The 15,804-nt window shown below is 53.9% G+C and overlaps 1 protein-coding gene across 7 annotated transcripts in view; it reads right to left on the reverse strand.

Moving 5' to 3' along the window:
* Window positions 1–15,804, reverse strand: part of RAB11FIP5 (RAB11 family interacting protein 5) — a 45,392-nt gene that overhangs the window by 11,279 nt on the left and 18,309 nt on the right. For 4 of the 7 annotated variants that reach the window (XM_059470943.1, XM_059470942.1, XM_059470941.1 and 1 more), the window contains exons 3-4: window positions 12,483–13,149; window positions 1,000–3,384 (exon numbers count right to left, since the gene is read on the reverse strand). In XM_059470943.1, the coding sequence (XP_059326926.1) occupies window positions 1,000–3,384; window positions 12,483–13,149 (3,052 nt within the window). The remainder of the gene's footprint in view (window positions 1–999; window positions 3,385–12,482; window positions 13,150–15,804) is intronic. The other 3 variants (XM_059470946.1, XM_059470945.1, XM_059470944.1) reach the window with 1 other exon arrangement.

Genomic DNA, 15,804 nt, shown 5'->3' on the forward strand with positions numbered 1-15,804 from the left:
ATATCACTTTGCACCTCATGCTCAACCCTGGTGGAAGGACTGGAGCTCAGTGAGTTCTGCTGGCCCCATCCTCCCCCTCTTCCTCTCCCCAGGGCCACAATCAGTCTTGTTCAGGTGGGATTTTACCATTTTGGTGCCCCCAGGAAGCTCCATTTGCCTCACGATCAGTGAGGCTGACCAATAAACCCCTACTGGAGCTCAGTAAATCCCCTGGGCAGGCAGAGCCCAGGCAGACCAGGGGAAGGAGAACCAGGAAATTGAGATGAACTGAAGGACACAGAGCAAGACTCCATGCCCTGAACTCACCAGCTTTGCTTTGTGGCATTTGTACAGATCCAGGATTGACCTGGGAGGAGGAACAGCCCCTTCTTTCCACCCTTCCCATTCCCATCAGCCTCAAGGCTAAATCCCAGGTCCTTCATCACCAATGGGCATCTCTGCAGGAGGGAGGGCAGAGGGGCATTTCGCCCTGGTGAAAAAACTCTTTTTTTGGCTATGGACAGAAGGTTTTCAGTACCCAATGGGTACTGGAGAGGAAAGCAGCCAAAGCTGGATGGATGGCAAGGGCAGGGGCAGCAGCTGTGCACATGCCATGAGGGAGCTCAGGAGAGCACAAACAGCCACAAGCTCTCCTGGCAGGCACGGGAAAGGCATTTCTTCTGCAAGCACGGGGTGGGGGATGATGGAACCAAAATCAGCACTGGGTGCAATGTGGGTGCAGCTCTGGATTTCCAGCTGGGTTGCATGGAACCCTTTGCCCCGGCCACACCAGACACCAGTGGCCACTTCCCTCAGCATCCCAGAGAGCCAAGGCTCCCAGCAGCTCGGGCTGGGCTCTCTGGGACCAGGGGAAGGTGAGGGAACAGGAGCTGCAGCAGACGTGGAGCAGCCTCCTCGGAGCCAGCCCTGCCAGCAGCAGAGGGGGCCAGCAGCAGGAGGGGCCAAGGGCTCACCTCTCCCACACAGACACACGCCCTTCGCCTTCCCCGCAGTGCTCACCTGGTCGTCTGCTGGCCAAAGGGCTTCTCAGCCGGCCGTGTCTCCCTGGGCAGAACCAGGAGCGCCGAAGCTTCCCCGGGCTGCGGGCACGGGCAGGGCCGGGCGGCGGCGCGGCGGGCGGGGACCCCCGCGGGGGCCCGGGGGCGGCCACACGGCTCGGGGTTAGTGGCAGCCGCGGGGAAAGGGGTGGAGAAGGCCAGGGGCGGGCTGACATGCAGGGGGGTAGCGTTAGTGGGCTGCAAGCCGTGCCCGGGGGGCTCCTCCTGCGGGCTGCGGAAGCTGAAGTCGCCCTGCTCAAGCTTTTCGGGCAGCACAGCCTGGACAGGGACAGGGGCTGGGGGCCTCTCCACGAAGGGGTTGCTCGGGGAATTGGGGCTCAGCGCCAGGGTGAAGGGGTTTCTCGGTGCTGAAGCTCCCTGTGTGTGCCTCTCTATCTTATCTGGCTTCCAGAAATCGGCTTTCTTGAAGTCTATCCTGCTCTCTGCCCAGCGCCCCTGGGGCTCCTCGCTGGCGGGGGTCCTGCCCTGCTCTGCCTCCCGGGGAGGGGCACGGGGCCTGGGCTGCTCTCCTGCTCGCCCCTCGCCATCCTGGCACGCCAGCTCCAGCTGGCGTGGCCTCTGCCTGTGTTCTAACCTTTGGGGCGGCGGGTGTGGATGCCCGGCTGCCTCCTGCTCTCCCAGAGCTGTCCAGCTGGTGGGCTGGCCCAGGTCTAGCTTGGAAGGTGGGTTTAGTCCTGAAATACTGAGCTCCTCAGGGAACAGCTCCTGCTTGGAGGCCATTTCCCACTTGGCACTGACTGTGGCCCCCTGAGGGGATAAACGGGGCTGGCTCCAGCTCTCCTCAGCACCCGACCGGTCCAGTCCATCCACGGAGAAGTTGGACATGCAAGTCTCAAACTGTTCGGCCACATCTGTCTCGTTCATCTCTGATGGGTGTTCGCCCACAGAGGTGTCGGCTCCTGTCCCCAAGCCAGCTGCTGGGTCCATAGCAGCAGCTCTGGCACCCTCAGACGCTGCGAACTCTCTCCCGGCTTCAGCGGCGGCCGCTCCGGGTGCGGGCAGGCTGGGAGGCGCCGGAACGGAGGGCTCGCTGCTCGCACGGCTCCTCGGCAATCCCATCTCTGCTCCTGGGCCCTTTGACTCTTCCCACGGCTCCTGCTTGCCTCGCTGGGTGCCACCAGGCTCCTCGTCCTCGCCGTCCCCCACGGGGCCCGCGGCCGCGAACCGCCGGGGTGGTTTGGGGGGCGGCCCGGGCGGCAGCTCCGGGCAGCCCTGGGGCCCTGCCCACGGCGCCAGCACCACGCGCCTCTCGCGGATGTCGGAGCTGAAGTGCAGCAGGCCCTCGCTGGCCTCCAGCCGCATGCTGGCCTGTAGCCGGAACACCGAGCTGCGGATGTCCAAGGCTCCCTCCCCGGGCTCCGCGCCCGCCTCGGGGAACCTCCGCCCCGCCGCGTCCCCCGGCACCCGCGGGGGCACGGCCGCCACCACGGTGCTGCCCGGCGGGGCCTCGGGGACCGGCTCGGGGGGGAAGGAGCTCATGGGTAGCACACAGGTGGCGGTGGTGGCACGGGACGAGCTCTGGGCTTCAAAGGTGCCCTCGCCCAGGAAGGGCGGGCGCGGGCCGAAGGGGCCCTGAGGAGCCGGCTGCTCCCCGGCGCTCTCTGAGGGCTCGGCGGCGCTCTCCGTGGCTATGGTCATCCAGCCGTTCGTCCCCGTGCTGAGAGACTCCTCCTCACCGCTGTCCCCCTCCTCCCTAGCGCTATTTTCAGTGCTCAGTGCTGCTGACGCCTCTTTGTCCCCGGGGTTGCCCGAGGCAAAGGCGGCTGTCCAGACCATGGGCGTGCTGCTTTTCCTCCTCCTGGCCATGGAGCCCACGGACACGGGGCTCAGCACGTCCTCGATCACCGTGGCCTCCTGGGTGGTGCTCACCAGATTGGCCCCCACGTCTAAGGCGGAGAAATTTGTCCAGGAGCGGAGAGCCGCAGGGATTTCAGCCGCCTTTTCGAACACTTGGGAGCCCTTCTGGCAGGGCGGCCCCGCTGAGCTCTCCGTCGGGCTGGCTCTGGGGTCATCGATGAAAGCCATGCCCTCTGCTGACACCGAGGCAAAAAAGTTCTCCTTGTTCCGCTCTGGTTTGAGCCTGCTGGTGGCAAAGGCATCGAAGGTATCGTCCCACTCCGAGGGGACGGCGGGCTCGGTGTCGGTGTCGGCAGGAGGGAGCTCTCCCGGTGCTGGGGGACTGGTTTCAGGCACGGGGACACCAACGCTCTGGGCTGGAGACTCCCTCTGGGGCTCTGTGCGCCTTGGGGAGCCAGAGGGACTGCAATCCTCAGAGGAATAAAAGCTCCCAGCGACCTCGGGTGCAGCACGCGGCCCAGGCGGGAAACTAGAGAGAAAGTGAGTAGGTGAAGGAGAATTTAGTACCTGGTCAGCGAGGAGCTCCTCAAAGAAGGGATTGCTCTGCAGGGAGTTGAGGAATGGGTTGGTGGGGGCCAAGCATCCGGCCTGTCTGTCTCCAGGAGCAGGAGGGAGGTTAGAGCTCGGCATGCTAGCAGCAAGGGCAGCGGGGCACAGGGCAGGGGAGCAGGGAGCACAATGAGAAGGAGCATCTGAGCTGGTTTCTACCTGAGGAGACACTTCCAGGCTGTGGAGGGAAGACAGAACAGTCCTCCTGGTTAATGCTGTGACAGGGCTGGAAGCACACACCACACACACCACAGACGCTCCAAGCAGCGCAATGACCGATCCATGCCTGGCTCTTGTTAGGCACAGCAATGATTATGGAGTCACGGCGTGGAAGGGGCATGCACGACACCCAGCGAGGGGCAGCCCTGCTCCCAGGACACTCCTCCACATTCCCCTTCTGCCCAGGAGCCAGAGAGGGTTCCCCACTTTCTCCTGCAGCCCAAGGTGAGTTTGTCCTGGTGCTGGTGGCACCCGGGGCAGGTGCAGCACCAGGAGCAGCCCGGGCTCTTGGATCAGGGTTACCTGAACCAGTGCAGGCACACAGAGGAGCCTTTCCCAGTTCACCCCAGTGCCTCCTCACTGGTTTGCCAACATGACCAGCATGGGAGCACACACGGAGCTCACGCCTGCGTGGGAGGGAGGGACAGGGCAGAGGGTCCAGAGCCCAGCAGGAAGGAGCACCTGGCCAGGACAGGGCCCTGTCCCCACTTGGACACTGTCCCACCTCCCATATGCCCCTTGTCACATCCCTTTGCCCGAGATCCCGAGATGCCTGAAACCCCAGGGGGATCCCAAGGTGGAAGGGGTTCAGCACACCTGGAATTCAGAGTCTCACCCCAAGTGAGGCTGACAGCGCCCTGCTGCCTGCTCAAGCAGGACTGAGGGACCTTTCTGTGGGATTTCATTGATCTTCCTTTGGGAACAACTGCAGCAATGTGGAGTCACCACAACTGCAGCAATGAGGAGTCACCACCAGGGAGGCTCAGCAGGCTCAGAGGTTTTCACATCACAAAGCAGGGTGTGGCGTGGACACCCCACATCCATCTGGTGCTCTGACTGCCACACTCCCTCCTCTGGGCCCATCCCCTTGCCTCACCCTTGGGAGGAGCAATCCCATCCCCAGGACAGGGCACCTGGCCCTGCTCCATAACAGATCCCATGGGATTGATGCCTCCTGCACCAGAGAGCTCCAGAGAGGTCCCCTCTTGGCTGGGGAGAGATATGGGTGTGGATCAGCCAGCTCTGGGCACACCAAGGTTTAAGAGAAAGGAATAACTGAATTAATTTGCCAAGGTGCCCCAGGGCATGTCCATCCCTGGGGCTCCACCCTGGGATCTCCCTGCCCCGCTGCTGGGAGGGATTGCAGGTGGCACTGCAGGATCACAAAGTTGCTTGGACAACTATTTCCATGTTATTGTGCATCCACCAAACTCCTCAGACACATTTTAAAGCACAAAATGCCACCTTGAGGCAAGAGCTGATGCTGGTGATGTGCAGCTGGTCGGTCCCAAAGCAGGGAGGGCATTGGGCTGGCAGCATCTGGCCCAGGAGTGATGCCCCCACCATGGGCACCTCCTGCTCCCACTCTTGACAGCTGCACAGCCCCTTCCCACATCCTGCTCTCAGCAGCTCCTTGGAAAGGTGCCCATTGAAGCCATCCATGCCACCAAAGTCCCCCGTGCCAGTCTGGGGGCAGGAACACTCCTGGCTCTGCTCCAGCACACATGGGACTCCACTGAAGGGACCTGGTAAGCCAAGGCCAAAGAAAAGCCTGGAGCCCTTCATCCTGACTGAGATCTGCAGCTCCTCTGGGGCACAGACAGCTCGTGGGTGCCCTCTCCTGCTGCCACACAGCAGCCGTGGTGGCAGTGCCCAGCCTGGTCCCCAGGCAGTCCTGCCCTTCTCCATGTCCTCTTCTGCTTGGCCCAGGCAGGAGCAGCCAGGAACAACCCCACAGCTGCAGCCCAGTTCTTCCCAGAGGTTTTGAGCTCTGGGTGAGCACACAAAGCCTCCAGAAGTTTTGGGAGAAGCTGATGGACCCTGAGGCACAGAGCACCCCAGACTGGCAGCCACTCTCTGCATGGAGAGAAACCTCTCCTAGCATTGCCAGCCTGGAGATCAGCAGAGGGTTGGACATTTTTCCCCAATCCCCCTCGAATCTGAGCTCCCCAGAAGAGGGGAGCAGCTGCTCAGCACCTGACCACTCAGCTGGATGAGTTCACAACATCCACAAATAGATTTTAACAGGGCAAATTTTCCTTCCCAGCTGGAAAGGGAAGGTGACAAGGGAAGGTGACAAGGGAAGGTGACAATGTCCAACCACCAGGATGCCAGGGAGGCTGCAAGGGGCACACAGCCCTGCCCCACCTCTGCCTGTCCTGCTGGCACTGCTTCCATGTTTTGCTCCAGACTGAGATCCATCCTTTGTGCTGAGTAAGAGCAGCCAGGGCCTGATCCAGCTCTGCTGGGCTCCAGCTCTAAAAGGCTGCAGAGCATTAATCAGCTGCATTGATTAACGAGCACTGGCTGCTAATGACCATGCCAGCTGCCAGGAGCTGAGTGGGTGAAGTTCCCTCCTCAGGGGGGGCTGATGCCAGAGCAGCAATTCCAGGCACCTGGACTGCACCAATCCCCACCTGCACAGGTGCAGGAACAGCTTCAAGGCCTCCTCAAACCCCTGAGATGATCCTGTCTTTATTCCCCAGGTCACCATGGAATGGTCTGGGTTGGAATGGGCCTTAAGGATCATCCCATTCCACCCTGCCATGGCAGGGACACCTCCCACTGTCCCAGGTGGATCCAAGCCCCAATGTCCAACCTGGTCTTGGGCACTGCCAGGGATCCAGGGGCAGCCACAGCAAATCTGGCAATTCCAGCCCAGCCCCTGCCCACCCTCCCAGCCAGCAATTCCTTGCCAAGATCCCAGCCCCATCTCCCCTTTCCCAGTGGGAGCCATTCCCTGGCTCCTGTCCCTGCAAGCCTTGTCAAGTCCTGATGGGGCTCATGGGGTGCTGGACCTGGTGATATTGGCTACATCTGTAAAGACAGAACTTGAATCCATTTGTTGGATTCTCATTTTCCCCTGCAGCTCCACTGTGGAAATTTCCTTTCTGCTCCTCAACCCCATTCCTGCTGAGACCCACTAGGGTTTGTTCAGGGGCTCTTCGCTGCGAGTTCCAGGCAGAAGAATCATGGAATGTTTAGGTTGGAAAAGCCCTCTAAGACCATCAAGTCCAAGCATCCTCAGCACTGCCAAGGCCACCACTGACCCCTGTCCCCAAATGTCACATCCACAGGGCTTTTAAAGCCCTCCAGGGATGGGAACTCCACCCCTGCCTTGGGAAGCTGTGCCAGGGCTGGACAAACCTTTACAGGAAGAAATTTTCCCAATATCCAGCCTGACCCTCCCCTGGCACAGCCTGAGGCCGTTTGAGAATCTGTGACTTTCCACTGGGATTTCAAATTGCAGCATCACCGTTCAACCCCATTCCTTGGGATGGACATCCCTGCCTGACCCTCCATTCCTTGGGATGGACATCCCTGTTCCTCCCCATTCCTTGGGATGGACATCCCTGTCCACCCCCATTCCTTGCCCTAAGCCCAAAATCCCCTTTTCCCACCCCCCTGAGGGAGGATGCTGGAAGTGCTGGGTGAGAGCTGGAGTGGAGCACGGCAGATTCCTCTAGAGGGAAACCTACACTTGTCTGATGGCAGCAGCTCTGTGAAACGCTGACTCACCCTCCTCCTCATCCTCCTCCTCCTCCTCCTCCCGCCGCTCCTCCTTCCCCTCCCATTCCCAGCACACGGCTCCGCCAGCCAAAATAAATCTCGGGTACCTCCCTGCTCTCATTTATTTGTTTGGCAGCACTTCACAGACGCCTTTGAGCCTCGCAGCAATAAAAAAAAAAAAAAAGGGAAATAAAATATTGCTGAGCAACCCCCTGATGGAAAAAGTCTATTGGAAACGGCTTGTTCAGTGCAGGGAAATTTCTCCCTCCGGATCCCAGGCTGCTCTCAGGCTGGGCAGGGCTCTGCACCAGCAGCAGAAAGAAGCACATGGGAAGGGCAGGGAGGGACCCAGCCCTGCTGTGCTGAGGGCAGAGCTGTGCTGCAGCCCCAGGGAATCCCTCCAGGAGGGCTGGACCCGCGGGTGCCACTCCTGAACTGCTTTTGGCCCCATTTTTCCGCAGACAGGGCTCCCCTGGGTGGAAAAGCACAGCATGGAGGGGCTGGAGCATCCTGCAGCAGCTCCAGACCTGGCAGGGATCAGGATCCTCCTCCCACCAGCAGGAGCAGGAATTGTGCTGAAGAGATGGCAACAACAGCCCAGGACATTTTTGTACAGGGCGGGAGCACCAGAGGGAAGGAGTCAGGGAATGTGTTTTAAATAGGAAATCCAGAGGTGGAAGGATTTGGTTTTTCTATAATAAATCACCTATAATAATCCATAAATAATCTATAATAATTGTCTGTGCAATAACCACTTTGCTCTTCCCTTGGGCCTCACCTGTCCATCATCCCCATTCAAATGGACAGATCTTCCTTTACAGACATTTGCCCTCAAAACCACAGGAATTTTAAAAAACAGGAGAAATCTGGGCAGTAGAAACCCAGAGAGATGCCAACATCAACCCCCAATTCCCACTTTTAGGAGTGGGAGTGGGGCTGTGCTTTTCCTGGATGGTTCCAAAGCACATCAGGGCTGAGCTGGTGCCAGCTCTGGGTCCAGCTCCCCATCCTGCCTCCTGTCTATCCCTGGGAAGGGCAGGCTCAGCAGCACCAAGAGCCATTTTCCATCCTCACACTGACCCCACTCCATCCCTGGGGCTGCTCCAAGGCAGGGGCAGAGCTGCACAATTCCTGTGCCACAGCTGTGACCTGATGGCTCCCATGGATTCATCCCTGTTAGCCACAACACTCTGCTTTCACATCATGGCCTTCATTCCCTCTTCCTCAACCTCTGCAGCCTCCCAGGCTCTGCTCTGGGGGTGCTGCTGGCTTTGGAGGGGCTGTCACAGGCTCCACGCTCCATCTCAGCACTGCCAGCCTGGCCAAGGACTCTGCTCCAGCCACCCCAAGCCCTGCTCCCATTCCCAGCCCTTAGGAAAGGCAATTTTTAGGACATGAGGAACAGGGAGGAACTGAGTCAATGTTTGGCCTCACTGCTGGATCCAAGGGTATGGGCTCTGGGAAGGGGCTTGATTCTGAAAATGCCCCTGTTTTTATAGGACAGGCCACAATTTCCTCTTTCTCCTGCTGCCAGGCCTAAGATACAGCCCCATTTTATCATCAGGATTCTCCACAGGAAGCAGGAGCTGCAGAGCTCTGATAACATTGGAGGAAACCCTGGAAACATGTAAAGGATTGTTTCAGCCCCAGGCTTTGCCTCAAATAAACCTGCTGAGCTTCTTCCTTACACACAGCCCTTAACCACTGACATTCAAAGCAACAACCCCCAACCAGGCTTTTATTCAGCCTCCAAAGAGCAAACAGCATCTTCCTACTGCTCCATCCCCTCCAGGATCAAAGCCTGGAGCTCCAGGGATTAGCAAAGCCAGGGATGATGAGCAGAGCTTCCCTGAGGAGGATCAGGGAAAACAGGGTGTAAATAAGGGCTGAAGGCAGAAATGCCCAGTTCTGTCCCCAGGGAGAGCACAGGCAGGTTTGCAGAGCCAGCTCCCACACTGAGGGCTCAGCAAACCCCCTCCAGCACACAACAAAACCCTCTTTATAAAGCTTCAGTTAAACCCAGCCCAAAGCAGTAGCTCCTTATTTTGGGAAGGGTGTGTTTGGCAGAGCAAGTGGGTAAAGATGAGCTGTGCCAGGCTGGGCTTTGCTGCAGGCAATCTCAAACCATCCCTCTAATTACAGACCTTTTAACTAATTACAGGCTGAGGCTTCTGGGCTTGCAAATGACTGATTTTGATGCTTTCTCACCACCTTCAGCCCTGGGTTACGCTTGGCCTATCCAAGGCGGCCAAACAGGTGAGAGGGTGCTGCTGGCAGAAGTTTCCAGAGTCAGGAGAGAAGGAGGGGAAAAATCCTTTCTGCAAATAAGTCAAGACTTTAAACTGCTCAGTTCAGAGGCTGCTTCTCTCCAGAGCAAGGGTTAGTCCAGCTCTAGGAGTGACACTGCTACTGAACAGCCACAGATGGACATCAGAGAACTCCAGAGATCACAGAATCTGGAATGGTTTGGGCTGGAAGGGACCTCAAATCCCACCCCATCCCACCCTTGCCATGGCAGGGACACCTCCCACTGTCCCAGGCTGCTCCAGCCCCAGTGTCCAGCCTGGCCTTGGACACTGCCAGGGATCCAGGGGCAGCCACAGCAAATCTGGGAATTCCAGCCCAGCCCCTGCCCACCCTCCCAGCCAGGAATTCCATGCCAAGGTCCCATCTGAAATGCCCTCTGGCACTTGGAAGCCACCAAAACCTAAAAGCTCTTCCACAGCTTTGACCTGAGCCACCAGCCTGGGCCATGAGATCGTTCAGTGTAAGGAAGCAAAATGAAATCAGAGAAGTCAGCTGTGTGTAATTAAAACAAGTAATGATGTCCTAATGAATGGCCAGGACAACTGGAGCACTGGGAAGAGCAGGGCAGAGACCAACCCTGTCCCTGTGAGGATGGACAGGGCCCTTCTGCAGCAAATCAGCCTCAGTCACCAAATGATCCCTGCAATGCTCCCCAGAGGTTCTCAGCTGTCCCAATCCCTGGTTCTCAGCTCAGCCCAATCCCTGGACACTGGGAGGGAGAATCCCTTCCCAGCCAGGCATCCCCAGCATTTCCCCATCCTCCAGGAGCCATTCCTCCCAGCTCCTCCTCTCAATCCCCCCTGCTCCAGTTCAAGCTCATTATTTCCCATTCTCAATTGCAAACTGCACCTAAAGCCCACTCAGATGTTCCTAAACACCCCAAAGGGGTTATGTGAATTCCTTCCCTGCCATTTGTGCTGCTTGGGATCCATTCCTGGTTTTGGGAGAGAAAACCCAGCCAGAGGAGCTGCTGCCACAGCTCACCCAAGCCTCTCCTCAGGGACAAAGTCCTTGGCAAGGCAGCTCTGAGCAAAGCTCAGCTTTGGCTGAGCCTGAGCTTAAACTGTGAGCACTGAAGGGGATTTAAACAAAGCCATGGAGTAGAACTCTCTGGGAAAGGAGCAGAGCTGGGGATGAGTGCAGGGAGCTGTCAGGAAGCTGCAGTGTTTAGGGGCGCCCCTGGTGATTATTCACTAGGCTGGATGGACAAGGAGCTGGACCTGACATCCCTGCCTTGAAATCAGAGCATCGTGGCCCCGCCTGCCTCCTTCCCAGACTGCCAAGAGGGGAAAACCTGCTGGTTTCTCACCCATTTCCCAAGGAAAAGGCCCCAGAGAGAGATGCCGAGGGCAGCTCCGTCCCATCCCATCCCATCCCATCCCATCCCATCCCATCCCATCCCATCCCATCCCATTCCATCCCATCCCATCCCATCCCACTGATGCTTCCCTGGCTGCCTCAGGCACTTGTGGAGGCACTGCCTGGATACAGCAGGATTTTTAAACCTTGATTTTTTACTCTAGGCCTTAACCAGCAGGTTTCTTATCCCAAAATTAGAAAGAAAAATCAAAAGAACAATCTTGAGTGGGAATGCCCTGTCCTTCCTCAAGGACAGGGTGTAGAGACCAGAGTTCTTCAGGCTCATGCACAAACCCTGCCCTGGGATGTGACCCCAAACCACTCCAGGGCTTTGAGTCTCCAGGAAATCCCAGAATCACAGCCCGGTGAGGGTTGGAAGGGACCTTACAGCCCATCCCATTCCAGCCCTGCCATGGACAGGGACCTTCCACCAGCCCAGGGTGCTCCAAGCCCCATCCTTGGGCACTGCCAGGCACAGGGAATGCCAGAGGTGCAGCACAGCAGCCCTCAGACCTCACACCTGTCTCACATTCTTCCCACTGCTGGACTTTGTGGGACTGAGCTCCAGTGGGATGGGATATTGCTGATATTCCTGCCTCAGGGAGCAGCTCTTGCCTGTCCCAGTGTCCCATCTCTGCCTGTGCAGCCTCAAGGCCACCACGAGCATGGGAAAGGAGGAATTTTGGGGCTGGAGCCAGGCTGAGGGATGTGCTCATCCCCTCACAAGTTTAATCCTGTGGGAGCCAGGTTATGTGGAATAAACCAGGAGTGCCCTCTTCATTAAATGAGGCTCAGACTGAACCAAAATCCTTCTGCTTAATAAATGAGGTTAAAGTCAGCCCAGATTAGAAAATCCCTCCAATAAACAAGCCTGCAGACTGAAGCAGCTCTGCTCTGAGTGCTGCTTGTTTTTCTCTGGCTGATTTTAACCCCATTTCCTGCCCTTTACTGACACCACCCTCGACCTCTGGACTGCCAGCTCAGCTCCAGGGGGGACACGGGTGATGAATTCCTCACAGGAACAGCACAAACACCACAAACCATGAGGACTGGGAGGGATGAATCACCACACAAAGCAAGAACAGTTAGAGATTCATAACTGGGAGAAGGGAAGGCTGGGTGGGATGGGAAGAAGAAGGAGCAGGGTTGGGACTAGTTACATTGGGAATATTAATGATATCTCATATACCCAAAGTGCTGCACCCTGGCCAGAGCCTATAGGGGGTGTGGGGTTCATAAAAGGAATGTGATTACAAATCCCACTACCCCACATCCTAGCCTGACTGCCAGGGAAGCTTTTTTAGTTCATTAAAGGATAATGAATCTGTATTTTGAGGCCACAAAACCACTTGGTGTGACCACACTGAGCCTCCCCTCTCCATGGAGGGGATCCCTCCCCTTCCTTGAGAGTAAAACACATCCCACATCCAGCAGAGGTGGTTTCTGGCAGAAACCAGGAGAGGATCCAGGAAAATCCCCTTCCCTTTGAGACATTTAAGAGCAAGGAAGCATTTCCCTGCTCTGCCCTTGCCTGAGCGCTCTCAGGAGCACCCAGGAGCTGCTGGAGACAGGAATTTGGGGCAGGAATCACCAGCCTGGACCTCCACACCCCCTGGCACTGACCTGGGTTTCTGAGGGGACTCTTTGGGCTCCTTGGAGCCAAACCAGCCGCTGCTCTTACTCCTCTCATCCCCCGCGGCCGAGGTGTGGACGGGGGTCCCTCTGTCCCCCTGGCCTTTGCCCCCGTGGTGGAAGAAGCCTCCCTTGGCTTTCTTGTCCTCCTTCCTGGTGTCCTCGGGCACTCTGTCCTTGGCTGGCTCAGTGGGGAAGCCCGGAGCAGCCGCACCCTGGCTGGGTTTGCCCTCCAGGCGGGCGCTCTCCTCCATCCTGGCCCTGCCCAGGTGGTTGCTGAGGGTCACGGCCTTGGTGGACACCTTGAGCTCTTCCTGCAGAGCCAGGCTGGGAGGGGACGGGATGAAGCGGGGCTCGTCCCTCTGCTGGGCCCTCTCCAGGCTGCCCAGCCCCCAGTGGGGCTCGGCGTGCAGGGGGGTGAAGCCCAGGGGCTCGTCCTGCCTGCGGGGCACGGGCAGGGGCGCGGAGGCGGGCGGGTTCCTGGGCACTGCCACCTCCTCCCCGTACACGTGGCTGCCGTTGATGCAGAGGGACGAGCGGGAGCCGGGGTCCCTCCGGGCCTGGGGGCTCTGCGGGACCTCTGCGGGGCCGCACTGGGACACATCATCGCTGAACGCTCGCTTGTGGCTCAGCTTGGGCGAGGCCGGCGGCTCCTTCACTGCGGGGAGCAAACAACACAACACAACGGAGTGTGAAAAACGCCAATCGCTTGGTTTTAAAATGTTAAAAGTTTAGTAGTAATAAAATGGTTATAAAAATAGTAATAGTAATACTAATACTAATACTAATAATAATATTTACTAAAGATTATTTAAAAAATAATCTTTAAAATTATTTAATCTATAAAAAATCTTTAATCTATAAAAATAGCAACACCAATAATTATTAGAAATAATTATAAAAATAAAATTATATACAAATAACTATATATAATATATAATATATATTATATATATCATATATAATATATAGAATTATATATAATATATAGAATTATATATAATATATATTCTATATCATTATATACAAATAATTATTAAAATTATAAAAATAGTAGTACAAATATTTATAATAAAAATTACTAAAAATTATAGAAACTAAAAATAGAGATACAAATAATTATTAAAAATAATTATAAAATTAAAATAATTATTTACAAATAATTATATAGATACAATTATATATAATATATATCATTATATACAAATAATTATTAAAATTATAAAAATAGTAATACAAATAATAACAATAATTTTAAAATTTACTAAAATATTAAAAAATTAAAATAGTAATACAAATAATTATAAAAATAATTCTAAAAATAAAATAATTATATAAAAATAATTATGTATATATAACATATATACTTATATATTATATTTAATGATATGAAAATTATAAAATTATTTAAAATAGTAATAATAATTTTTAAAAATTACTAAAAATTATAAAATAGTAATACCAATAATTTTTAAACAATAATTATAAAACTGAAATAATTATATACAAATAATTCTAAAAATTATTTAAAATAGTAATACAAATATTGATATAATAAAAAATGTACTAAAAATTCTAAAAACTAAAAACAGTGATACAAATAATTATTAAAAATAATTCTAAAACTAAAATTATATACAAATATTATGTATGTATAATATATAATTATATAATAGATATAATTATATATAAATATATACAAATAATTATAAAATTATTTAAAATAGTAATACAAATAATAGTAATAATAATAAAAATATCAATAAAATAGTAATAATAATAGTAATATTATTACAATTAGAGTAATAATAATTTGGACAAATTGAATTAGGACAATATGAGACAATAAAGACAAAGAGTTATGGGTGTCTGGGTACCTTTTTCTGGGCAGCAGGAGCCCAAGAAAGGACCCACGTTAACAGAGGATTAACCCTTAAAAACAACAGCCTGTTGCAAATTCATACATTTCATACATGATGCATAAATTCCAATCAAACACAGCATTCTGTCTGGTCATCCTCAACTTCTTCCTTCTAATCCTAACAGCGCCTTCAAGGCAAGAAGAAGTTCGTTTCTTCTGATAATGGGGCAATAAATTCTTTTTCTCTGAAAGATTCAGGTGTCCTGGGGCTGCTATCTGGTGTGAGTGCCTCATTCCTTTCTTAAAAAAATCCCACTGACATAGTTCTTATTTTAACTACAAAAGTTACCCTGAAATTACAAGACTACATTTATTATATTATTAAAATGTTAATACAGCACTACTAATCAATACATCAAAATACATATTGTAAATATCTGTGTAGAACCACATAATGTGCACTTTTAACAAGATGATCCTTGTCTTCTACCTGGACATGCCAAAGAGAGCTGGGAACCACCCCAACCTTCTCCCTGCCACGGGATTGTGATTGAACCCTTGGAAATGCAAACACACTTCACTGGTGTGTGGCCACACTGGGGACACAAAACTGCAAGGGAGGACCCCAGAGGAGTCTCTGCAAGATGACAACCCCATTGTCTGACAGGATCTGAGCTTGGTAATAAATGCAAGGAACTCCTCAGAAGCTCCTTAAAGGGTTTTTAAGCTTCCATTTGATGTATGAGTTTGTACTGAACAAGAGATGATGGGGCCATGGGCTCCAGGCCACTGCTTGGTGTGATGAGCCAGGAGGGTGCAGTGCCTGCCTCTCCCTCCCACTGCCTTGGTTGGACTTGATCATCTTAAACATCTTTTCCAACCTTAACAAATCTGTGATTCTATGATCTCATGGCTACTGCCAATTTTTGCATGGAGAACCCAAGGAAAACAACTGACAGCTGCCTGCCCCTCCCAGCTGGAGATGCTGCTTCCTTCACAGAATTGTGGAATGGTTTGGGCTGGAAGTGACCTTAAAGACCACCCAGTTCCAGTCCCTGCCATGGGAAGGGAAGCTCCCAGTAGCTGGAAGGCTCAGCCCAAGGAGGATGGAACCAGCACAGGAATGTCACCAGCAGAAGCCACAGGGCCTCCCCGGGGACTCCCACCCGACCTGGCAATGTGCTGTCTCAGCCAACTGAGCCACTGAATGATGTATTTGTTTCCAAGGGAGAATTAATTCCCTACAAGGGCCTTTTTTGTTTGTAAATGACTGCCCTGGGAGTGCCAAGAGCTCAGATTGTTTTAATCACTGGAGCCGGCCCTGCTTGGGCTTTGCCTTCGAGCAGAGGCGGCTCATTAGAGAGCGAGAGAGCAGCGACCCAGGGCAGGGCCAGCAGCCAGGCCCAGCCCAGCCCAGCCCAGCCCAGCCAGGCCCAGCCCAGCCAGGTTCAG

The sequence above is a fragment of the Ammospiza nelsoni genome, chromosome 4 (genome assembly GCF_027579445.1).
Source record: "Ammospiza nelsoni isolate bAmmNel1 chromosome 4, bAmmNel1.pri, whole genome shotgun sequence".
In the NCBI taxonomy this organism is placed as follows: domain Eukaryota; kingdom Metazoa; phylum Chordata; class Aves; order Passeriformes; family Passerellidae; genus Ammospiza; species Ammospiza nelsoni.